The 25,545-nt window shown below is 42.9% G+C and overlaps 2 protein-coding genes and 1 long non-coding RNA gene across 4 annotated transcripts in view; 1 reads left to right on the forward strand and 2 right to left on the reverse strand.

Annotated features, from left to right (window-relative positions):
* The window catches only part of LOC111965284 (inhibitor of Bruton tyrosine kinase), a 143,505-nt gene that overhangs the window by 51,382 nt on the left and 66,578 nt on the right, over positions 1-25,545 (reverse strand). The window lies entirely within an intron of this gene.
* LOC111965291 (uncharacterized) overlaps positions 9,522-25,545 on the forward strand; it is a 29,427-nt gene continuing 13,403 nt past the window's right edge. For both annotated transcript variants that reach the window (XR_002877495.2, XR_011480042.1), the window contains exon 1: positions 9,522-9,774. This is a non-coding gene — a long non-coding RNA (uncharacterized lncRNA). The remainder of the gene's footprint in view (positions 9,775-25,545) is intronic.
* ube3d (ubiquitin protein ligase E3D) overlaps positions 18,137-25,545 on the reverse strand; it is a 24,141-nt gene continuing 16,732 nt past the window's right edge. The window contains exon 10 of the mRNA XM_023989367.2: positions 18,137-19,077. Within this exon, the coding sequence (XP_023845135.1) occupies positions 19,057-19,077 (21 nt within the window). The 3' untranslated portion in view covers positions 18,137-19,056. The remainder of the gene's footprint in view (positions 19,078-25,545) is intronic.

Genomic DNA, 25,545 nt, shown 5'->3' on the forward strand with positions numbered 1-25,545 from the left:
TGCTGATCATCGACTACAGCCTCAGCATTTAACACCATAGACCCTCCAAACTCGTCATCAAGCTCGAGACCCTGGGTTTCGACCCCGCCCTGTGCAACTGGGTCCTGGACTTCCTGATGGGCCGCCCCCAGGTGTGAGGTAGTAACAACATCTCCACCCGCTGATCCTCAACACTGGCCCAACAAGGGTGCGTTCTCAGCCCTCTCCTGTACTCCCTGTTCACCCACGACTGCGTGCGATGCACGCCTCCAACTCAATCATAAGTTTGCGGACGACACTACAGTGGTAGGCTTGATTACCAACAACGACGAGACGGCTACAGGGAGGAGGTGAGGGCCTCGGAGTGGTGTGTCAGGAAAATAACCTCACACTCAACGTCAACAAAACAAGGAGATGATTGTGGACTTCAGGAAACAGCAGAGGAGCACCCCCCTATCCACATCGACGGGACAGTAGTGAGAGAGGTATAAGTTTTAAGTTCCTCAGCATACACATCACGGACAAACTGAAATGGTCCACCCACACAGACAGCGTTGTGAAGAAGGCGCAACAGCGCCCTCTTCAACCTCAGGTGGCTGAAGAAAGGCTTGCACCAAAAACACTCACAAACTTTACAGATGCACAATCGAGAGCACCCTGTCGGGCTGTATCACCGCCTGATACGGCAACTGCTCCGCCCACAACCGTAAGGCTCTCCAAGGAGTGAGGTCTGCACAACGCATCACGGGCAAAACTACCTGCCCCCCAGGACACCTACACCACCCGATGTCACAGTAAGGCCAAAAGATAATCAAGGACAACAACCACCCAAGCCACTGCCTGTTCACCCGCTATCATCCAGAAGAGGTCAGTACAGGTGCATCAAAGTGGACGAGAGACTGAAAAAACAGCTTCTATCTCAAGGCCATCAGACTGTTAAACAGCACCACTAACATTGAGTGGCTGCTGCCAACATACTGGCTCAACTCTCAGCCACTTTAATAATAAAATATGGATGTAAAAAGTGATCACTCACTTTAAACAATGCCACTTTAATATAATGTCATATGTATATACTGTACTCTATCATCACTGCATCTTGCCTTCTCACATAGGTATTCCTCTTGTCCAGATGGGTTAGGGCAGTGTGGTTGCGATTGCGTCGTCTGTGGACCTATTGGGGCGGTAAGCAAATTGGACTGGGTCTAGGGTGTCAGGTAGGGTGGAGGTGATATGGTCCTTGACTAGTCTCTCAAAGCACTTCATGATGACGGAAGTGAGTGCTACGGGGCGGTAGTCGTTTAGCTCAGTTACCTTAGCTTTCTTGGGAACTGGAACAATGGTGGCCCTATTGAAGCATGTGGGAATAGCAGACTGGGATAAGGATTGATTGAATATGTCCGTAAACACACCAGCCAGCTGGTCGCCGCATGCTCTGAGGACGCGGCTGGGGATGTCGTCTGGGCCTGCAGCCTTGCGAGGGTTAACACGTTTAAATGCTTTACTCACGTCGGCTGCAGTGAAGGAGAGTCCGCAGGTTTTGGTAGCGGGCCGTGTCAGTGGCACTGTATTGTCCTCAAAGCGAGCAAAGAAGTTATTTAGTCTGTCTGGGAGCAAGACATCCTTGATATCCTTCGTCTGTGTGGCCTAGGAGCTCTATTTTCATGTCATCCAACAAATGTAAGTGCCTGGAGTTTGCTAAAAAGCATCTCCACTTGGATTGGATCCAGTGCTTTGGTCAGATGACATGAAAATAGAGCTCTTTGTCCACGCACACCAGTGGTGGGTTTGGCATCGAAATGAGAATGCATAAGCGTAAAAGAACCCCATACCTACTGTAAAATATGGTGGTGGATCTTTGATGCTATGGGGCTATTATGCTTCAAATGAGCCTGACAGCATGAACTTTACCCAGTACCAGGGCATTTTAGCCAAAAACCTGGTTGCTTCTGCCAGGAGGCTGAAACTTGGCCGCAAGTGGAACTTCCAGCAAGACAATAACCACAAGCACACATCAAATACACAAAGAAAAATTGCTAATTGACCACAAAATCAACATTTTGCAATGGCCATCTCAGSTTTGAATTGGAGGGTGCAGTCGATAAGCGCAAACGAAGGATATCAAGGATCTGAAAGGATTCTGTTCGGAGAAGGACTAAGAATCAGCCTTCCCAATGTGTTCTCCAACATTTTAGAAAAAGGTGTGGAAATGTGGGTCATTTTTGGTTGAGACATTGATCAATGAGATGTCAACCTTTATTCACCCACTGAAAAAGACAGCCAGAAGTTTGGTGAATTCCCAATGTATTATCACTATGCTTTCGACCATCTAAAAGTACATCCAAATTCCAATCGAAAAAAACAATGTCAGGTTTTTGGTTTAGCTGTCATCCAAATGTGTTATTTCTGCGCTTTGAACCATTTAAAAGCACAAAAAGGTTCAAATGGGAATACAATGTCAGATATTTTGTATTTATAAAAACAATTATGTGTTATCACTGTGCTTCACCTAATAGCACAACCAAGTGACCTGGATTGTAGTTGAGATTACATTAAAAGTGCATAGTGCAGGTGATCAATGCTGTTCAAGATTCTGCGCAGATTATTACAGACCTGGGATCTTTGCATGCTAATTTGAACATGCATTTATCAGACATTGAATATCCTTGAGCATGGTTAAGTTATTAATTACACTTTGGATGGAGTATCAATACACCCAGTCACTACATGCAGGGATTTCACTCCCACACACACACACACACACACACACACACACCTTCCCCAGTGTCCTTTCCATACAGGACCACAGCAGCAAGCGAAAGAGAGATAGAGAGAGGGGGAAAGAGAGAGAGAGAGAGAAAGAGAGGGGAGAAAGACTGATTAAGTTAACCTCTTATGTCCAAACAAGCAGTGACAGATTTAATGTTTTTGAAGTCTGGGAAAATCAGCTACGGGTTGCTAGGGGTTATTTACAACAGGAGTGGAAAGAGGTACAATGGGTTAAAGGGGAACTGCACCTGCTGATTTGGCCTCGTTTTTTTGGCTTGCTCCTCAAGAAATGCTGGGGGCCATGACAGAAGCCAAACGTGAGTTGGCTTGGGTGTGTGGTTTGATGTGGGTGTTTCTTGGGTGTGTCCTTGCCACTACCAAGACACACCCATCTGTCCGAACCTTGCAGCTGTTTCCCCCAACTCAGTCCATACAAAAAAAACTCCTGCAGGTTGAGTTCAATAACTACAGGCAGATGTATGGTAAGATGCCAGAGGACGTTTTGAATAGGTCAGTAGCCTCCAGAGTAATATGAGAAGAATACAATTGCTGAATTTATGTAGATATTCTAAACTAAGTGTTTTAATAACAGGTCCATGTAGAATTAACAACCCTTTACATAATACCATAGAATCAGTGTTCGGCTAATATAACAATGTGCACCTTTCATCTTTCGTTGTCTTTCCAAGCCGGTACAGATACTGTGCCTATCGGCATTTTGTCTTGTGGTAATGGGGCTACCTTGGCAAACATGTCAGAGTGGTCATACCTTCCTGTGTGGTGTCCCGTATACAACAGGAGTTCCCTGATCCTGGCGCAGAATACACAGGATTTCTCCCTCCCCATATTAACTGATACCATTCAATTCAATAAAAAAATGAGACAAAGAACTTTGGTAGTGTTTTCCTCAGATTTGCTTTGTTAAAATCCCCTGCTACAATAAATGCGGACTCAGGATATGTGGTTTCCAGTCTGCCCAAAGTCCAGTGTAGTTTCTTGAGAGCCGTCCTGGTATCGGCTTGAAGGGGAATATACATGGCTGTGACGATAACCGAAGAGAATCCTCTTGGAAGGTAATGCAGTCTGCATTTGATTGTGAGGTATTCTAGGTCGGGTGAAGAAAAAGACTCAAGTTCCTGTACATACCACAATCAAATGCTTGATAATGTATGTGATATCAACAGAGAGGTATATTTTCTGGGTGATTTAAATATTGACTGGCTTTCATCAGGCTGCTCAAGAGAAAGCTTCAAACTGTAATTAGTGCCTGCAACCTGGTTCAGGTTATCAGTCCACCTACCAGGGTAGTCACAAACAGCACAGGAATGAGATCACATCTTTACTAATGCTGCATAAATTTGCTTGAAAACAGTATCCAAATCCATCGGATGTAGTGATCACAATATAGTAGCCATATCTAGGGAAAACAAGGTTTCAAAGGCCGGGCCTAATATAGTGTATAAGAGGTCATACAATACGTTTTGTAGTGATTTCTATGTTGTTGATATAAAGAATATTCGTTGGTCCGTGGTGTGTTATGAGAAGCAACCAACCGCTGCACTTGACACATTTAAGAAATTGCCTAGTTACTAATAAGCATGCACCCTTCTGTTCTCTTAAATCCCTGTGGATTGATGAGGAATTGAAACATTGTATGGTTGAGAGGAATGATGCAAAAGAAAGGGCAAATAAGTCTGGCTGCACAACTGATTGGCAAACGTACTGCAAATAGAGAAATCATGTGACTAAACTGAATAAAAAGAAGAAGAAACTACACTATTGTCACGACTTCATAAGGCGCTCGTCGATTCAGGCGCGGCTGGGAATTTTATAGACAGATGATTAGCCTTTAGTTTAGGGATCCCCATCGTTCCTGTAGGAATGCCCTTCCCAGTTCACACCTTAGATAGTCAACCATTAGGGTCAGGGTTGATTAGGGAGACCACCGCTCCTCTGGGCATGGTGACGCAGGGGGGGTCACACGGAGAAAATCAGTCTCTTTCTCATTGACTCTCCTGCGTTTCCAGTGGTGCTAGGTCTACCCTAGTTAGCTTGTCATAACCCCACTATTTCATGGCAATGGAGGGCTCTCACGGGGTGGTTGTGAGAGTGCTTGGGAAGGTGCTTAGGGGTTTCCATAGGTGCTTCTACGGTGGAAAGTCCAGACCAGGTCTCCACCGTGCGCATTCCCCCCCGAGTATGCCGATTTGGCTCTCGCCTTCTCCAAAAAGAAGGCGACACAATTACCACCCCATCGACGGGGGGATTGTGCGATACATCTCCTGGTAGATGCCGCACTTCCCAGGAGTCACGTGTATCCCCTGTCACAGGCGGAGACGGTGGCTATGGAAACATATGTCTCCGAATCCCTGCGTCAGGGGTACATTCGGTCCTCCACTTCACCCGCCTCCTCGAGTTTCTTTTTTGTGAAGAAAAAGGAGGGAGGTTTGCGCCCGTGTATTGACTATCGAAGCCTTAATCAGATAACTGTGAGGTACAGCCATGGCGATTGAGTCAATGCCCGGGGGGCACTTCTTCACCAAACACCATAAGTATTTAGTCATGAAACATATACCTCCGCCTTTCTTCTTTGCAGAGAGTTCTTTATTCCTATCTGCATGTACTGAGAACCCAGCTTGCTGTATGGACGGGGACAGTATATCCAGAGAAAGCCATGATTCCTTGAAACAGATTATGTTACAGTCCCTGATGTCTCTCTGGAAGGAGATCCTCACCCTGAGCACATCTACTTTATTGTCTAGGGACTGAACATTAGCGAGTAATATACTCGGAAGCGGTGGATGGTGTGCACACCTCCTGAGTTGAACTAGAAGTTCACTCTGAATACCTCTTCTCCGCCGGTGGCATCTTGGAGCAGCCTCAGGGATAAGTTAAATTGCCTTGCATCCAATCCAATTCGTGAAAGTCATATTTCTGGTCGGAATGCTGATGAGTTACCTCCGCTCTGATTTCAAAAAGTAATTTCCGTCTGTACATAATAACGCAAAAAAAACTTTCTGAACTAATAATGTAAGAAATAACACATAAAAATGTCTATTGGTGCTATTTTGCATTTAAAATAAGCAGCAAATAATGTCAGATTACATAGATTGTGTTTCATAATTGGTTTATCAAATGTATGAAAGTAATGAAGCTGGTTACCTTTGTATTTGTACAAATTCTGAGTCTGTGAAAGCTGTTGCCACTGACAGGTGAAGGTTGCTGGCCGGATACTTGCCAGAATGTGGCTGACTGTTCCATTCATTGGAATGCTCACAGCGAGGGCATGCCTGTATAATGCTGATGATGGCCCCCTTGCTGGTCTTCTTTATGCTGCATGTTGGGCTGCAAACTGGACTGCACCTACTACCATACACCGTTCAAAGGTTTTGTCTTGCCCATTCCCCCTCTGAATGGCACACATACACAATCCATGTCTCAAGGCTTAAGAATCCTTCTTTAACCTGTCTCCTCCCCTTCATCTACACTGATTGAAGTGGATTTAACAGGTGACATCAATAAGGGATCATAGCTTTCACCTGGATGTACCTGGTCAATCAATGTCATGGAAATAGCAGTTTAAAAAAAATATGTATTTCATTTTTTTAAGCTAAGCAGAGTACATAGAGGTAGGTATCAGGATGATAGACTTGTTCTCACTGAAGTGCATTACCCCTCGTATACCAATAAAAGTAACTGTTCAGTCAGAAATCTTGGGACTGTGGCTTCACATTATTTCAATGTACCTCTTTATTTAGGTTGATACTGTAGCATGACGTTGAAACAATGACGTTGATTCAAACATACCATTTTACCATCAACATTGAAACAAGGTCAAATAAAATATGTCTTATCAAATATGAAATTCTACATAATTTCAGCCAGGATGATTTTATGTGGAATTCTCAACGCAATTTCAACATATACTGTACATCGTTTTAATGATTATGTTGAAATTAGATTGATCTAACAATTTGTTAGTCTGGTTAAGTGAATGTTTTTAAGTTGAAGTTTTACCCTAATTTCAATGTTTACAACGCTGGTTGAAATGAGATGAAAACAGTACTGGTTGATCACATTTTTCTAAAATCCAATGTATTTTCGACGTTGATTCCACGTTACAATACATTGACAAATTACGTTGAAACAATGTTGATTCAACCAGTAAAGGTTATTAAACTTGTTATTAAACTTCTGGTAATATGATGCAAATCAGTGCATGTCACAGTGAATAATGACCTCACCACCACAGAGGCATGGCGGTGGAGGCTAGAGTGTCAGAGGGAGGAAGGTCTACCACGCCACACGTCACAGCACAGCCGCTACCAAGGCCAGATGGAGGCAATCATATTTTAAAATATTTATTTCTTCCAAATTAGCTGTGTCCCTGCCATTGATCTGTCTGCCTGAATGATGGAGACCGGTTAAGGAAATATGGCTCTGTGATATTCTATTTTAGATTGTTAGGTTCTAATTTTTCAGAGTAAATAACTCACGTACACTAGAGAAGCGTAACCAAGTTTAATTCTTCCCAAAGGGTCATTACTGCTGTAACTCAGACCAAGACATGGCTTCCCCCGTGGTGGTATTCATACCCCACTTTGGGTGGAGTCTCCTCCTTATCTCTAAACATTGCATCATTCTTGCCAAGCAGGGAACTAAGTGACATGAGTCTTCAACGGTTTCTCCCCTTATCAGTACTGTCACATGTTTCCCCTGCACGCAGCCCCTCCCAAGCTTCATTATGGCACCCCTCATGTCTCCTTTGTAACTTTGTAAATAATGTTCCTATACTCTAAGTATTACAATTTTCAAAGTTTACCCCAGAATCCAAAAAGATACACTATGATGTTTTACAGGGTTASACACTGGTCCTACACAGATGGTGTGCTAATTGATTCAACTCAAATGCACTTATCTCAAAGGTGTTATGGCTCATAATTGTAAGCCTGGTTGAATATATTAACACTGTTCATATTCCCTATTTAGGTGCAAACAAGTTCCCACCTGGGTCTGAGAGGTGTGGAGTGTTCTATGAACATACCATGCCATTCACCACTTCCGTGCATTTGTGTGTGTATCTTTGTGTGTGGTRTATACATGTGTGTATACATTATGCACTTGCACACATTCATGACAACCCCAGAGTCCATCCATGGAACCTGAGTGCAGGTGGAAACACTCCCATACTACATTTCTCTGGTTACAATATCAGCTCCCTGTTGTCAACTGCATCGTCGTTCCACCCGCCTGATCTCCATCTTGCCATTTTCCATTATCTTTATGAAATGAGACGTGTCGCCTCACCAGGGAAGCTTACTGGCATTCGACACGGGGAATAATGAAATAGGCCTGAGACAGTGAGACACAGCCACAGACCGCCTCCCGAGTCCCGACAGATGTAATGAAATTTTCTTAAAGTGCTGTGTAATCTGAGTATTATATGTAGATATCAGATCAATTATGTGGCACTTGACTAGACCTCMCGCTATCGTCTACAATCCAACGTGTTGTGCAATTGTGCCCCCCTTCCAATTGGCTCATTCATCCCCCTCCTTTCCCCTGTAACTATTCCCCAGGTCGTTGCTGTAAATGAGAATGTGTTGTCAGTCAACTTACCTGGTTAAATAAGGGTTGAGTAAATAAATACAAAATAAAAGTCTATGAGCTCAGAGGAGATGACAAGGATAAAAGCTCATTTAGGTTTGTAGGGACTTGCCTATCTCCCTCGTGCCAGCCCATGTATATTTGAGATTCTTCAAAGTAGCCAGGTTTGGGATGAGTTGGACTGCAGAGTAAAGGAAAAGCAACCAACAAATGCTCAGCATATGTTGGAACTTCTTCAAGACTGTTGGAAAAGCATTCCAGGTGAAGCTGGTTGAGAGAACGCCAGGAGTGTGCAAAGCTGTCATCAAGGCAAAGGGTGGCTACTTTGAAGAATCTAAAATCTAAAAAAAATKTAACACTTTTTTGGTTACTACATGATGTGTTATTTCATAGTTTTGATGTCTTCACTATTATTCTACAATGTAGAAAATAGTACAAATAAAGAAAAACCCTTGAATGAGTAGGTGCGTCCAAACCTTTGACTTGTACTGTATATTGTGGATACTGTACAGCTATAAGAATCAGGAATACGTTACACCAATAATCTGCTGTGTATGCTCTCTGCCAATGAAACTGAATTTACACTTGTCTATCTCCGATACTCTACTCTACTTACTTCCCTCTTATACTTTCTGTCTCTCTTTCTTCTCTCTTTCCCTAGAGCAACTTGAATAATGCTGAATTCAGATTAATCATTTTAATCACATCACAAAAAACAAATATGCCAAGATCTGGGGAGGAAATCTTCCAAAACAATGGCTGCAGGGCACTTTTCCTTCCAAGTGCATGAAGAAGGAACACGATACACCGCACTGCATGCTGGGAGCTATTCTGTAAATATCTCTGTGATTAGAGAGGATATATAATGATCAGAGCAACAACAGGCAGACCATTCAATTCAAATCTCTTTCATTCTGCATTTGTATTCAGCKCGAGTCCCCCTTGTTTAGCTCAGTTTGACCATGCAGTGAGAATATTCAAGTGCACTGAAGACTGAAAACAAAGGGCTACGCCACAAGCTCATTCAGCATGGCAAGACAGCAGGTGAGGCTCCGGCAGTAATTAGAGGGATAGATTAAGAAAGACGGATAGAAGAGACAAAATGTTTTCTGTGAGAGGGAGAGAGAGAGAGAGAGAGAGAGAGAGAGAGAGAGAGAGAGAGAGAGAGAGAGAGAGAGGGGAATCAGCAGAATGGAATAAAAAGGGGGATTGGGGGGTTGTAAGGACAGAGTCAAGCTGACATCTGCTGTGTTAAACGACTGTTTCCTCTATGTGGTTCATTTAGGCACTGTCTCATCAACGCTGAGCCACAAAATGAACTCAGAGTGAGGGCTGAGAGGGGGATGAGTCAGGGACATGACCGGCGGGCACCGACATTTTGGAGATATTATGTCACAAAGGAGTAGTTCTGGCCCTGGGGTAAGTATTAAACTATTTTTTACCTACATCATAATGGCACTCAAACATAATACAACATAATAAAATATGCTTATACAGAATGTGCATGCATACACACATCTTTATTTGATTTGTTTTACTTATATGCGTATGAACATATGTAGGTGGTGCGTACACATGCACAAACTAATGGCCTATAGTGTTCTGATRTGAGACAGTGAGTCTAGACTCCACTCCTCACTGCGCTTTACAGCTGTAAACTCCATTCCAATAATATGGAACCCAGTCAACTCCACAAACCAATCCTCCGGCTCGCTCATCTGAACAGGGTGCCTTGTGATTGCACGGCAGAGACAGGCATTTGAGCAGAGGAATAGAAAGAGAGGGAAAAGAGAGAGAGAGCGAGAGAGATTTTAATTCAGAGATAGAGACAGGCTTGTGAGACGTCAGATGGAGGCTAGGGATAAATGATAGCTAACAGTACACTATGACAGCCAAAAGCTACTGTAAGTGCGAGGGCATATAGCAAATGTTTTGTGTGTGTGCGTAAATTAGCAAGGATATGCCAAGTGATACAAAGATAAAAATGTGTTAACATGTTAAAAAGCCACATTTTCTCCAGTTACAATACACTACACAATAACTTGAAATGTCTCCTAACTTTTGATGAGAAGCTGCAATGTGAGTTTCAGATAATTTGCACATAAAGTCAAAATGGCAGCTCACTGACTGATGAAATAAAGATGGGAAAAAGCACAGACATTGCATCAAAAGAAATCCCCTTAAAAGAAAAATAGCAGAAAGTACATCTTCTCTTTTTTCCATGGGCGATGAGGCATTATGATGAAATAGGGTGGCAGGGGCGCTTTGAAGAGCGAGACCAAGAAAAAATGGATGATGTGCTCTCTATTTGTTAGGGTGAGCCCTCCACCGCCCCCGCTCACTTCCTCCTCACCCCATTTGGTTGAGTGTAGGTCTTTCGTCTGTCAGAAGACACGGTAATATAGAATAAAGTCTGGGATCGGATAGAGCAAGCTGCCTCCGAGACCTTTGTTTGGGGTGAACTACAATCACCTGAGACTGCTCTGTGAGACAGAACTCACAGATCACAAAGCACCCCAGCACATCAGAATAATGTGGAAAGTGCATGCCTCATTCAGCAAGCCAAAGAAACGTTTTGGTCACAATGTCTTTCAAGTATGCCACCAAACTCAGATGAATCCAGGGAAATGTGCATGAGACTTCTTCTGCAGAACTTAACAGAAGTAGAACAACCTTAAGCCGTACACAGACACACATTCTGGATACTGGCCAGCAGGATTATCTGCTGGACATTATTTAATTTGGTTTACAGCTCTCTTGAGCAAATGACATGAGTGGGATATTGCTCCAGTGTCCTGAGGCTTCRTCTCCCACACAAACAGCAGCCCCTCTCACCAAGACCATGATAACTGAAAACCGATAGACGGAGTAGGAGTGGAAGAGTGAGTGGGAGAGAGTGAGAGTGAGAGCGAGAGAAAGACATTTCTCTCTACAGCCCCAATTTTCTGATCCTGCTATGACCCGGCAGTTTAATGTGACAGAACATCTTTCCCTCTGTGCTGATGCTGCTACATGGGTAACGTAGGCTCAGGACACAGCTGCTACAGGGAGGGATGACACGAGGCAAACAGAAGAGACATTGGCCTGCTCAAATAGGGCCATTCATCTTGGCTTTAGATGCTAACAGATTGCCCTGTCCATAACCCCCTCCATCCATCCATGTATCTATTCACCTCTCATGTAGCACTCCCCTAGAGAGGTCAAGTCAGCTCAGAAGTTCATTTTACTGGCATGTCATTTGGGACTTGGTGAGAGATTCATCCCTGTGTTGGGAGTAAGTGGTTATCATCCCAACTAACTGTCTTTTGTCATGGGGACCTCACCTGGTCTAACTAGTCAAACTCAGGTACCACAACTCATACAGCCACAAAGACCATGCTAAAATATACTGAACAAAAAAATATAAAACGCAACATGCAACAATTTCAAAGATTTTATTGAGTTACAGTTCATATAAGGAAATCAGTCAATTGGAATAAATTCATTTGGCCCTATTCTATGGATTTCACATGACTGTGCAGGGGGCCCGGGAGCGCATAGGCCCACCCACTTGGCAGCCCAGCCAATCAGAATGAGTTTTTCCCCACAAAAGAGCTTTATTACAGACAGAAATACTCCTCAGCCCCCTATTTTTTATTTTACTTTACCTTTATTTAACTAGGCAAGTCAGTTGACGGCTTAGGAACAGTGGGTTAACTGCCTTGTTCAGTGGCAGAACGACAGATTTTTACCTTGTCAGCTCGGGGATTCGATCTTGCAACCTTTCGGTTACTAGTCCAAAGCTCTAACCACTAGAATACCTGCCGTCCCACTATCATGCTGTTTAGTCAGTTTCTTGATATACCACACCTGTCAGGTGGATGGATTATCTTGGCAAAGGAGAAATGCTCACCAACAGGGATGTAAACAAATTTGTGCACAACATTTGAGAGAAATAAGCATTTTATGCATATGGAACATTTCTGAGATTTCTGAGACCAACACTTTACATGTTGCGTTTGTATTTTTGTTTAGTGTGGATCGCTATCTTCATTATAGAAACCATTCCTTTTCCATTTATTTACTTCAGCGGTCAGCTCACCAACTATACTAAGTTACTACCCAGTGTGCATTTTTGTTCCAGCCCTACACTAAAACATTGTCATGCCCTGACCTTAGTTATCTTTGTTTTCTTTATTATTTTGGTTAGGTCAGGGTGTGACGATGGTGGTAGGTGTGTTTTTGTCTTGTCTAGTGGTTTTTGTATATCTATGGGGTTTTGGTATTGTCTAGGTAAATGTAGGTTTATGGTGGCCTGAATTGGTTCCCAATTAGAGACAGCTGTTTATCGTCGTCTCTGATTGGGGATCCTATTTAAGTTGCCATTTTCCATTTTGGTTTTGTGGGTTATTGTCTATGTGTAGTTGCATGTCAGCACTCGTGTTTATAGCTTCACGGTTGTTTAGTGTTCTTCATTTTAATAAAGAAGAATGTATACATCTCACGCTGCGCCTTGGTCTCCTCAATACGACGATCGTGACAAACATATGATTCTACTAATCACTTAGTCATCTCATGTGTATTATTGCTGGGCCGCAACCAAAGCCTGCATATCCTGTAGGTCTTTATGACCAAGGTTGATCCCCACCATATTCTATGGTTACCACATCATGGAACTTTTCCATATTTATACTGTGTACATAACGACAGTAAAATACACTGAGTATACAAAACATTAAGAACAGACTGACCAGGTGAAAGCTATGATCCCTTATAGATGTCACTTGTTAAATCCACTTCAATCAGAGTAGATGAAGGGGAGGAGGGGTTAAAGAAGGATTTCTAAGCCTTGGCACAATTTAGAGATGAATTGTGTACATGTGCCATTCAGAGGGTGAATGGGCAAGACACAAGATGTTCGGTATACTCAGTGTATCTTACTGCCCCTATGCAGTTGACCTCGGGCAGTGATGTTTATATCTCACTCTAAAAGACTGAGCAGCTGTTCTGTTCCTCTTGAAAGATAATAAAATATCTACTGCTACACCGTACAGGCGCTGTACACCCTGGTCTCATCATTACCAACGCTCCAATCGCTCCTGTCAACTGTCACTGGAAGGTCTATTCTCCTGACTGTCAGGCCTACCCCTCAGACACTCCATCAACCTACTGAGAAATCCACGCTGCCTTTAAGGAAAAGTTTTTAAAAAGATACAAAAACAACAACACATTGCTGTTCAAATGTTTATCTTATAAAGTGAAGATACACAGGTAACTGCTAAAAAAAAATGGAAACACATAGTGTCTTAATAGGGCGTTGGCTGCCAGAACAGCTTCAATGCGCCTTTGCATAGATTCTACAAGGGTCTGGGACTCTAATGGAGGGATGCGACACCATCCCTCCATGAGAAATTCCCATAATTTGATGTTTTGTTGATGGTGGTGGAAAACGCTGTCTCAGGCACTGCTCCAGAATCTCCCATAAGTGTTCAACTGGGTTGAGATCTGGTGATTGAGACACACACACACCCTTTAAACCGCCTATGCTCGTTTGAGACCCCTCTTTCAAATTCACTGAGATCTCTTCTTCGAGACACGGTAGCCACAATAATGGGCAACTGGGCATTTGTATACATGTATACCCTAAGCATGATGGGATGTTTTAATTGCTTAATTAACTCAGGAAMCCCACCTGTGTGGAAGCACTTGCTTTCAATATACTTTGTATCCCTCATTTACTCAAGTGTTTCCTTTATTTTGGCAGTTACCTGTTTATAGATAGATATACAGAGTGTATTAAACATTAGGAACACCTTCCTAATATTGAGTTGCACCCCCTTTTGACCTCAGAACAGYCTGAATTCATCAGGGCATAGACTCTACAAGCCCACGTTGTCTCCAATGCTTCACACAGTTGTGTCAATTTGGATGTCCTTTAGGTGGTAGACCCCCCAGTAGCATTGCAGCTATTGACATTTGACCTCAGAACAGCCTGCATTCATCAGGGCATAGACTCTACAAGCCCACGTTGTCTCCAATGCTTCACACAGTTGTGTCAATTTGGATGTCCTTTAGGTGGTAGACCCCCCAGTAGCATTGCAGCTATTGACATACTCAAACTGATGCACCTGGAACCTACTACCATACCCTGTTCAAAGGCACTTAAATCCTTTGTCTTGCCCATTCACCCTCTGAATGGCACACAAACACAATCCATGTCTCAATCCATGTCTTCTTTAACCGTTAACTCATCGACACTGATTGAAGAGGATTTAAGAGACATCAATAAGGGATCATAGCTTTCACCTGGATTCACCGGGTCAGYCTATGCCATGGAAAGAGCAGGTGTTCCTAATGGCTTGCATATATCATAAAATACAGATACTGAGCACACAGATGCTGATTCGGATTGTTTCGATTAGAATGTTAAAATTKACTGACTGCATGCCATCACACCATCTTGTACTATCATAAGTCTTAGTGGACATCTGTGGGAGTACAACTCACCAATTAACAGTCCATTAACATGCAACATACATTAGCATGTTTAATATTGTAATGTGTGTCTGCTATGCAATTGACTCATATATTATGGCTTTTTATTTTGGGGAGAACAGTAGCACAGAATCCAGAGCAAGATTTATTCTTGAGCATCTCATGTCTACTGATGTGGTGGTGTCATCCTTGCCCAGGGGAGGGTTGGCAGTACTGTACGCTCAAACCTTTCACCGCAGGCATGGCATTTTCACGGGTTCTTGTCCGGGGGTGGCACCCAGGCTACTGGGCAAACTAATGAGTCACAGGGGACCCGCAGATACACCACGATGCCATATTAGTGAGCGGTAGGAAGAGAGAGGGAGTACGGGAAGCGCAGAGGAGTGAGAGAGGGGGAGGGGGAGGCAGGAGCATAGGAGGGTGATAGTGGAAGCAGCTGAAGGTTTGGAGAGGGACAGAGAGGGGGATGAGGGASGGGTTAGGATAGGATGAGAGGAAGCTGACAATGTAGTCGCAAGAGCAAGAAGAGAAATGTATCGGACGAGAAAATGAGAGAACGAGACGAATTATAGAAAGATGTGAAGAGTAATAAGCATGCTCAAAGAGGGAGGAAAGAGAGAAATAAAAGATGCCAATATTATCTTGGGGTGCCCTTACAGCAAAGAAAGCTATCACATTAATTCCACCTGCTATCAATATCATWATTTTTTTACCCATATCTTTTAACCCCAGTAATGACACTGATTCACAAAGAGCGAATATCAAAGGTTCAGGAATCATTTGTAGGGGGAATGAGCTTGAAGATGCACTTAGGCAGAGAAAACATTAGGGCTGGTTGACTGCAGCAGGAACTCTATCCGATGCCTCATTGACTAAAATAAATTAGGTCGGAGCTTGGTTCCTCTGACTTTATACCAATGGATCTCACCCTTTGCACAGGTCACGTAATCTCACACACCACCCGTCCCAGTTAATCTAAAAATAATACAGAACTAATTCATTTAGGCACATGCCTGGAACATCCAATCTGAAATTGATATCGGAGAGCTCTGAATGGATCTGTCTGTACGTATGTGATGTTATCAAATAATGAACTATCTACAATGGGAGTTGGGAGAAAACTGAAAACATTTGCAGGGGTTGGAGAGTAAAATAGGGTATCAATGTCTTATACTCACCGGGCTGGTTTCCAAGACACAGATAAAAAAAATAAAAAAAATCAGTCTCCATTGAAAATGTGTCCTAGTCCCGGATTGACAAACACACTCACACACAGTCGCACACTCAGCCAGTGTTCACCCCTTAGATTAGATACAAATGTAAGACCGYAATCACATTTGAGAGTTACAGTAGTAAAGGCTAGTTACAACCTTTTATTCTCTCAAGGTAGGTTTTGATCCCTTCCTTTTCTACCTTCTACCTTTTCCAAGGCATCCTCTGAGATGACAAAAACCCGTCAAGCTACGTCCAAATCATAGGTCCAAATAGGAAGAAAATTATTCCTGAAAATTTAGTTTTTTGTTGCAGCTCCTCACCTAGCGATTACTAGGTGAGGAGACTAATGAGCAGTACAATGACAACACGGGGCAGCCCAAAATCACCTTGGAGGATCTTTAAAAATAAAATAAAAATTTACACCGTTTTCTTTGATCAAAGACACGAGGAATGAAAGACAGCATCTCCTCAAGGTTACGAAATGCAGTGATTCCAAACAATAAACACTGTTAATGTATCTGTCATGTGTGTGTGTTTGTGTGTGTGTCTTCAGAATGAGGGCAACTCTTCCAGTACCTCTTCCCACTCAGTCTGCTTTGGTTCATACTGATGGTTTATATAGAGCTCTATATATTGACTCTCGTGTGACAAGAGCTGGAAAGAGAGYCGARACCCTCTTGACCGTTCAACACGGGATATATTTAATTAGCCAATTCACTCTCTGCTTTGCCACCTCAGTGAGCACAATGTGCCTTTGTATTGTTTCAAAGTAATTGTCAGTTGCCGCATCAGCACATGGCAGATCCAGGGTGGCAAACCAGAGGAATCTACATCTGCTGGGGAGCTTGTAAAAATAATGTTAGACACCTTATGTTGGCAGAGACACAATGCTGAATCGTCTCTCATTGTCTGCTACATAACCTACRCAGATAGCTTGTCTTATTCAGAAAACAATGATGGAGAGGGGTAGGCCTAAATAGCTCCAAAACAGAGACAGCAAARAAATATTGAGGAATAGAGCCTAGAGCTTGATACATTTGTTATTTCTGTTGGATCTGTGTTGCGAAGCTTAGTCCCTCCCCCGTTATACAGTACTGTTAAGGTCTACCTTTTATCTTACTGTAGACAGTTACAAGCTGGTCTAACTCTGCATCTACATCAGCTAGAGCTGATGTTAGTTTACAGTTACAGTTTCTTGCTGTTGTACAGCTACCAACAATGACCCCCATATACTGTACCTGTGTTGGGATTCACTATAGTTATGTCCTAATATTGGTTCACAAAACCATGATAGACAAGATGGGTCTGAAAAGCCCCAAAATAGAGMRMAAAAATAAATAAATGTATCTGTACATTTGGGTAACTTAGTTTGTCATGAAGCTCTGCTCCTGGTATTCAAACCATGACCTTTTAGCTTGCTCACTATAGACATTAAGTGATACTGAATATAACTCTTCCCTTATTCTAAATAGTGCAGCCCCTGTTCCACCTCATTGCTATTCTGTTTACAGTTGCTACCAACAATGACCTCGTTATAGCCTATGGGGATGCACAATATTTGTGTCCTATTATTGGTTATGCCCTGTTTATTGACCCACTGCAAGAGAACATCCAAATCCTCAAAATGAAACCGAATCACACTGGCTTTCCTTGAGTCTAATGGAGTTATAGAACAATATTCTGCATAATATATAATCATATTCTGCATCGACGATATGTTGTCATGTACTTTTAAAGCTGGCTGAGTTTCTATTGCACATTAATCTACGGAAGTATTTGTAATTAAAGCTTGACTAGCTGACATTCAGAAAACTCTGGAGCGTTCGATCTCATAAGCAACCACATAATTACTAGCTCTCTGGTAAAAAAAAAAGTCATTATAGCTGAGTTATTATAATGATGCTGTCAGTTGATTCTCCTCTCACACAGTAGCAAATAGTGTGGCTTTGAAAAGTGGGTAGAGGTAAAATGAAAAGCCTGTCACAGAGGTTACATAGTGCCCTCTGTAATTATTGGGACAGTGAAGCATTTCTTCCTATTTTGGCTTTATACTTCAACAGTTTGGATTTGAAATCAAACAATGACTATGAGGTTAAAGTGCAGACTGTCAGCTTTATTTTGAGGGTATTTTCATCCATATCGGGTGAACCGTTTTTTTGTTGTTGTACATCATCCCCCCCCATTTTAGGGGAGCAAAAGTATTGGGACAAATTCACTTATGTATGTGTTAAAGTAGTAAAAAGTTAAGTATTTGGTCCCATATTCATAGCACGCAATGACTACATCAAGCTTGTGACTACACATTTGTTGGATGCATTTGCTGTTTGTTTTGGTTGTGTTTCAGATGATTTTGTGCCCAATAGAAATGAATGGTAAATAATGTAGTGTGTCATTTTGGAGTCACTTTTATTGTAAAAAAAAGAATAGACGGATAATCCTGAAGGAATCGTGAATAATGATGAGTGAGAAAGTTAGATGCACAAATATCATACCTACAAGCCATTTTTTGAGGGGTATATTTGAGCGTCTGTAACTTTGTCACTCACCATTATTCACGATTTATTCAGGATTATCTGTAATCATGGTAGCATCCACATTCATGCAGAAGTGTTTATAAACATATTCTATTCTTATTTACAATAAAAGTGAACCACCTCTAATAAACATGCACTTCAACATAGGCATGTTAGTCAGAGTCACTATTTAATCTGGGCAGGTCATCAATAACTCAGACATTCCAATGGAATGATTAGTTACAAGTCTTTTTACATGGTCTGCATTACAGCAGCTTTCAGGGTCATGTTCAGTAGGACCAAAATGAATAAACCTATTCAAAACGTATAACGGAATGAGCGTTCTTTTTGGAAAATGCTCGAAACCTGGTTTTCCATTACGTGCCTCTTGAACACAGCCGAAGGCAGATGAGTCACTGTACTCTAGTGTTGCAGTGCTTCTTCTGCCGGTCCTCCCTCTAGGAAAGATGCGTGGATCCATGGCTCTTGACCTCTGACATTAGAGTCTCATGTACGCCACCTGTAGAGAATTCAGATAGATAGGGTTAGATCTCTAAAGTGTAACAATAAGAGATACAGTATTACTTTGCGCACCTGTATATGTACATTCAGATATACAGTCAGCAAAATAGAATCTTCATTATGTACAATGAAACTGACTTATAATCAGTCTACTGTATGGATTGTTTTAAAACAATGGTGAAAACAGTGACATTTAGGTAAACAATGTGCTCAGATAAAATGAGGGTATTTGTTGGCTCGTGGCACGTCCTGTCCTTTTTCATGGTCAGATGGCTGACATAACATTACATTAAGAATAATTTAAAAAAAACATAGGTCTTGCACATACACAAAACTCAAAGCCATCTCCTAGTCCTGGTTGTTTGCCTGGAAGAGGGTCACAGCTATGCCCGACTGCATCTCCAGTGAGACCGCTATATTGGGATGAGGGCATTGGCTTCACTCAAGGCTCCCTCCCGAAACGCATGACTCAGCCTGTACACCGCATCAAGACAAATGATAATTTGCTGTCACAGACTCATTTGTTAAGGCCAAAGGTGAATGTGCTACAAAATAGCTAAGCCCCCAAAGAATACAAGAAAAACTAAGCAAGAAACAAGCTACTATTTATTCCCTTTGACTGAAGAGAGTGAACCTCAACCTCTAATGTTAATGCTTTCAAGTAAGTACCTTTGAACCAGCTGCTGTCATTGATAGATGGTTGCAATGGCGCCTAGTGGCAGACGTGGTAGTTTACTCCTGCAAACGTATTCTTAATTATTTGTTTGAAGTGTTTTTTTTAATGTGCATTGCTTTTATAAACTTTTTGTTTTTTGTATTGAACACATAACTAGTTTTTCTTTTTTAAATCAACAACGTTAAAATTTGTTAACATATTTGACTCCGAGCTAATTATTTGGATTCAAATACCAGCACAGATCCTTAGATCTCATCTCTTCTTATCTCATATCTACTGCACCAAAGGCTGGACAAAAAGATACAGAAATGGCAGCAACTATCACTCACTACACTCAAGGATTCCTCAGAAGTTTTGAACATATTAAAACAACCCTGTGCAGGGAGCTGAGAGAACAATCTTATGCAATACAGGATCCTCCGGAAGAAATGCAGACAGCGAGGACGACGGCGCGGTAGGAGACTAATGAACAAACTTAAATCTATTGTGTGCACTCGCAATGCGAGCAGTAGATCATGCACACCGGATCATAAAGGACACTGGCCAGTTCTGCAGGTTTCCCCTCAGGCAACTTCCAAAGTAATTCAACTGAGGCTTTTGAATGCAACATTCATAAGCAACAGAGGCTAACTACTGAATGACATCATCACTGACAGAGTTCTAGACTTTCGCTGCCTCACAGACTGAGTACACATCTCTCAACCAATTGCACTCCCATCTGGCTACACCTACCTGGACTGTCCTCGCACATCTGGACAGGTTTGCCGGATTTTCTAATCTGCAGGACTGACTGCACTGTGAAGTCTACTCCAGTACCAGCTGTCTCATCTTTTGAATGCACGGCTTTCAAAATCACTGGCTCTGTATCAGTACTTGCTGTGCTGATTGATCGGCCTCCTAAGCTCAACTTTGACTTTTTGTGGCTCAATACAACACTGCCTTGGCCTCCATACTGGATGAGGTTGCTCCTTTGAAAACCCACCTGGTGTCTTTCTCCAAATATTCTCCCCGGTACACTGAGGAGCTACGCTCTCTTTAAGCAACTGGCGATCGTCTAGAACGACGGTATAAGAAAACCGGGCTAATAGTACACGCGCAGATGTTTGAGCAACATCAGCGAGAATACAAACAGACCATCAATTCAGCTCGGACAATCTACTTCTCCCAACTGATCAGCAACTCCCGGGTGCTGTTCTCTACTGTGAGCAAGCTCCTCCAACCTGTCAACATTTCTGCTACCTCAGCCTCCCCAGAACAGTGGAACAAATACCCGTTCTTCTTCCAAAGCAAAATTGAAAACCCCCAAAACACCTTCCTATCCTCTCCAACCCCTGTAGTTGATCTACCCAGTCCTACACTCCCCCAGTCAACGTTCTCCACCTTCACCACAGTCACTACAGCTGATGTAACCAAGCTTGTTAGAACAACTTGCTCACTGGACCCTATCCCTACCTCCCTTGTCAAGACCTGCTTACCTGCTCTGGAGCCTTTCTTTACGGAAATTATCAACAAATCCCTTATCACCGGATGTGTCCCTCCTCAGCTCAAACTGTCCACAGTCACACCAGTACTTAAAAAGCCTGACAACATCCAGAACTACAGGCCTATTTCCAATCTGCCCTTCCAGAGTAAGCTCCTCCCTCAAACGTGCTGTTTCTAACCAACTCCAAAACCACAACTCCAAAACCGCCGCTCACAACCTACTTGAGCCCTTCCAGTTGGGTTTCAGAGCTAGACAAAGCACCAAGACTGCCCCGGTAATAGTCACCAATGACGAGCTCATGAATGCTAACTCTGGGGCTGCCATCATCTTCATACTCAACATGGTCAGCCACACCATCCTGCTGGACCGCATGGAGAAGCACCTGGGCCTGTCAGACACTGTTCTGGTTCATGTCCTATCCCACTGCTCGCTACCAGTTTGTAGCCATCGGTCCTAGTAGGTGAGACAGTTGTGGTCCGACAGGGGGTCCCCCTCAATGCTCGGTTCTGGGGCCACTACTGTTTTGTATCTACATGTTGCCACTGAGAAACATCCTGAGGAAACACGGACTGGGATTTCACTTCTATGCTGATGACACTCAGCTGTTTGTCTCCACAAACACTGCCAATGCCACTGTACTCCTGGTCAGTTGCCTTCTGGACATCAAAGAGTGGATGCAGTTTAGTTTCCTGCAGTGAAGATAGAGGTCGTCCTGATTGGCACTCGCATCATCATTGACTAAATCAGCAGCTACAGCCTCAATATTGATGGTGTCAAGATCCTCCCCTCCAGTGAGGTTCACAACCTGGGTGTGATATTTGACAGTCAGCTCTCGTTTGAAGCCCACATCAAGTGTGTGACCAAAGTCTAATTTCTCCATCTATGGAACATTTGCCAGGTTACGACCTATGCTATCAAAACCTGCAGCTGAGCGACTCATCCACGGCTTAATTGCAGTTTATTAAACACCCCTTTCGTTGCCCTATCTGCCGAGTGCCTAAACAGGCTACAATTTGACCAGAACTGTACTGGACGTGTCCTCACTCACACCGCCCCCCCGTGAGCACATCAATCCATGTGCTCAAGCATCGACTACAAAATCCTGGTTCACACCTACTGAGCTATCCACAACTCTGGACCCAAGTACCTGTCTGCCCTCGTTCTATCCTCCTGCCTCAAACGCACCCTTCGCTCCTCCAGGTCTGTCTTCCTTCAGCAGCCCTGCAGCAGACTAAGAACGACAGGTGACAGGGCTTTCAGTTGTGTGGCTCCGCGTCTGTGGAACACACTTCCAGACACTATTAGGGCAGAGTCTCTTCCAGACATTATTAGTGCAGTGTCTCTGTCCTCCTTTAAAGGCACAGCTCAAGACCGTGCTGTTCAGAAAAGCTTTCAAGGACTTCTGCTAATTCTGTTCTCATGTCCTCCAGAGTTGATGATACCTGTATATAGCTTTGTTTTTTTGTCTGTCTATGTTCTGTTTTGTGAATTGTTGGAGCCTTGGGTGTGAGAAAAACACGTTACAAATGAAATTAATTATTATTGACACAAGGTCCTGCTACATTCCAAGAATAGTTGTGACATGCTAATGTTCTACCCAGGGGTGAAACAGTTTCTCATCACAGATTTGTCGTGAGCTCACAGCAGTTACAAATTCAAATAATGGAAATACAATTTTAGCCCGCCTCCTTTAAAAACGTATTTTCTCCCCCGACGTCCTAGGGATATATATTTTTTTTAATATATATTTGAGAGAAACACTTCTTCCAGTACCAGGATATTGCATTTGCCAGTACAGCTTAATTAATTTCTATCACTGTACTATGGCTCTTTTGTCAGAGGTAGTAGTATTCACAGCGGTGTGTTAATCTGTCAGCATTAAAAGAGCTGATATGCTATAGGCTCAGCTTTGATGCTCTCGTACAGGCGTTCTGTTATCACAACACTCAACATCTTGGTGAGGTGACAGATGGAGTATTATTTTCTTCACTTGACAAGAAAAATAACTGAGGGGGGAAAACACACAAATGATGTGTGAACGTGAATGGGCTGCTGAAGGGAAAGAAGTTTGCCTACACTAAAACTGTGTTCTGTAGGGAATAAGGCATTTCTGAAAGTGTCATCTAGTGGCGAGTGGCGCAGCGGTCTAAGGCACTGCATCCCAGTGCTAGAGGCGTCACTACAGACACCCTGGTTCGAATCCAGGCTGTATCACAACCGGACGTGATTGGGAGTCCCATTGGGCGGCGCACAATTGCACCAGCGTCGTTCGGGTTTAGCCGGTGTAGGCCGTCATTGTAAATAAGAATTTGTTCTTATCTGACTTGCCAAGTTAAATAAAGGTAAAAAAATATAAATAATGACTGAGGGAGGTTTCCGATTCTGATTGAGAGCCACAGCAACTGACTGAGTAATCTAAATTATGGGGACCAGTGAGTTTCTCAAGTCATTCAGTCTAATACAATAAAGTGCGGGTTAGCAGAGAATTCTTATTCCGAAATCCATTTTTTCATGCATCCCCTGGCACAGAAGTAATGAAACGAGGCGCGTGTATCTGAGGGAGGTAATTGATTTCAACAATGCGCCACACTAGTGTTCCAAGACATCGTTAGGGTGAGACTTGATATAGATCAAAATGTTCCTGCATTTTGCCCCTTACATTTTTCTGTCCAGTTTTATCTTCCAGTGTGCCTCTCTGTGTGGGAGATTAATGAGCTGGCGGGCAGGGTTCTGTCTGTTCCCTGATGCAGGGGTGGCACTCTGCACTGGAACTACTTTACACCCCATTACACTGCAGCACAGCTCAGAGGTGGAACACAACATCCCAGACAACACACCATTCCTCCTCCAATAAAATAGAGGCTAGAAGGTTAGAAGGGCTAACACAACAGACTGGCACACTCACCATTTCACATGCCCACACATACGCACATCATGCACACAAACAAAAACACACACTATTAAGGCTACATTATCAATTTGGGAGTTTTCAGCCCTCATATGCTGTGACTCTGACTATGTGATCACACTACTCTCTGGTACTACTAGGCCTACAGCAGAGCAGTGAATCCATCTCTCTAGTAGAGGTATTTAAGTGACTAAAATCAGACACTCTTCATCACTCCCCTCAGTCCCTCTTGTCTCTTCTCCATTTCAGTGACATGCAGTCTAAGTACCCCGTCCTAAAACAAGTCTCTTGTCAGCTGTAGGATAATCACTCATGATCAGTACAAGACATTGAAATCCTCGATTTCCAGGCTTTCCAGCTGAGTGATGAACGGGACTTGGGAATATGGTAACGTGGGGGGAGTACGGCATCGCAACTGTAGACAATTGATGGTTTCGATGGAAAATATGTATGTAAACTAAAAAAGACTTATTGCGACATCTGGAATGTACGGAATTACTAACTCTAACGCCTATCAGACTGAAATACGACAAACTGAAGATAACTCCTTTCCTTACTTTTCCCATTTTCTCTCTCTCCCCTTTTTCTATCTAAGTGAAATTGATAGCTTCTTCCAGAGTCAAATATGAGTTCCTCCTCCCCTGTACAGACCCAGAGGGCAAGTAACAGAGTTTTGTGAAAGAGGGAAGAAACACAAAATATGAGATTGCAGAGCCTGGGAGAGAGAGAGAGCGAGAGAGCTCTTAAACGTAATATGCAGTCTCGTAGAGGTTTGGTACTGTCGCAGTGGTGGGAAGTGAGAACAGTAAGTAGAAAGCATTTTAACCAAAGGACCCAGAGTCATGATAACTATATAATGAGACAGGAGCCAGAGGCCTTATTTACAGCCACACTAAATATGCCGGAGCTCAAATGTTTGTTCTTTTTCACATGATTTGTGGATGTTAGGCTCCTTCAACTTCTTCAACTATACGTCTGGCTCTCAGGTGAGTGCTGCTGTGACAGGTAAAGAGGCAGGGATGAGACAATGTCGGTAATTACTGTGCAACTGTCTGGAAAGTCTTTGGAGAGTCCCTGGTGAAGTCAGCAAAGTTTACACCTCCTAGTCTTGCCTTGGTGCAAGAAAACTCTCCCTTTTTGTACAGTAGAGGAGACTGTTTCTGTGTGCACTAATAAGTTTGACTGCCCAACAGTATTGGCGGTGCTCCAGCGTCTTCTAAAGATAGTTTGTCAAAAAATCCCTCTGGACCGCTTTTCGAAAATGAGCTTTAAAAAATGGCCGCAACGATAGCTATTTTTTATTTATTTTTATTTTACCGTTATTTTACCAGGTAAGTTGACTGAGAACACGTTCTCATTTGCAGCAACGACCTGGAGAATAGTTACAGGGGAGAGGAGG

The sequence above is a fragment of the Salvelinus sp. IW2-2015 genome, linkage group LG6.1, assembly GCF_002910315.2.
Source record: "Salvelinus sp. IW2-2015 linkage group LG6.1, ASM291031v2, whole genome shotgun sequence".
In the NCBI taxonomy this organism is placed as follows: Eukaryota; Metazoa; Chordata; class Actinopteri; order Salmoniformes; family Salmonidae; genus Salvelinus; species Salvelinus sp. IW2-2015.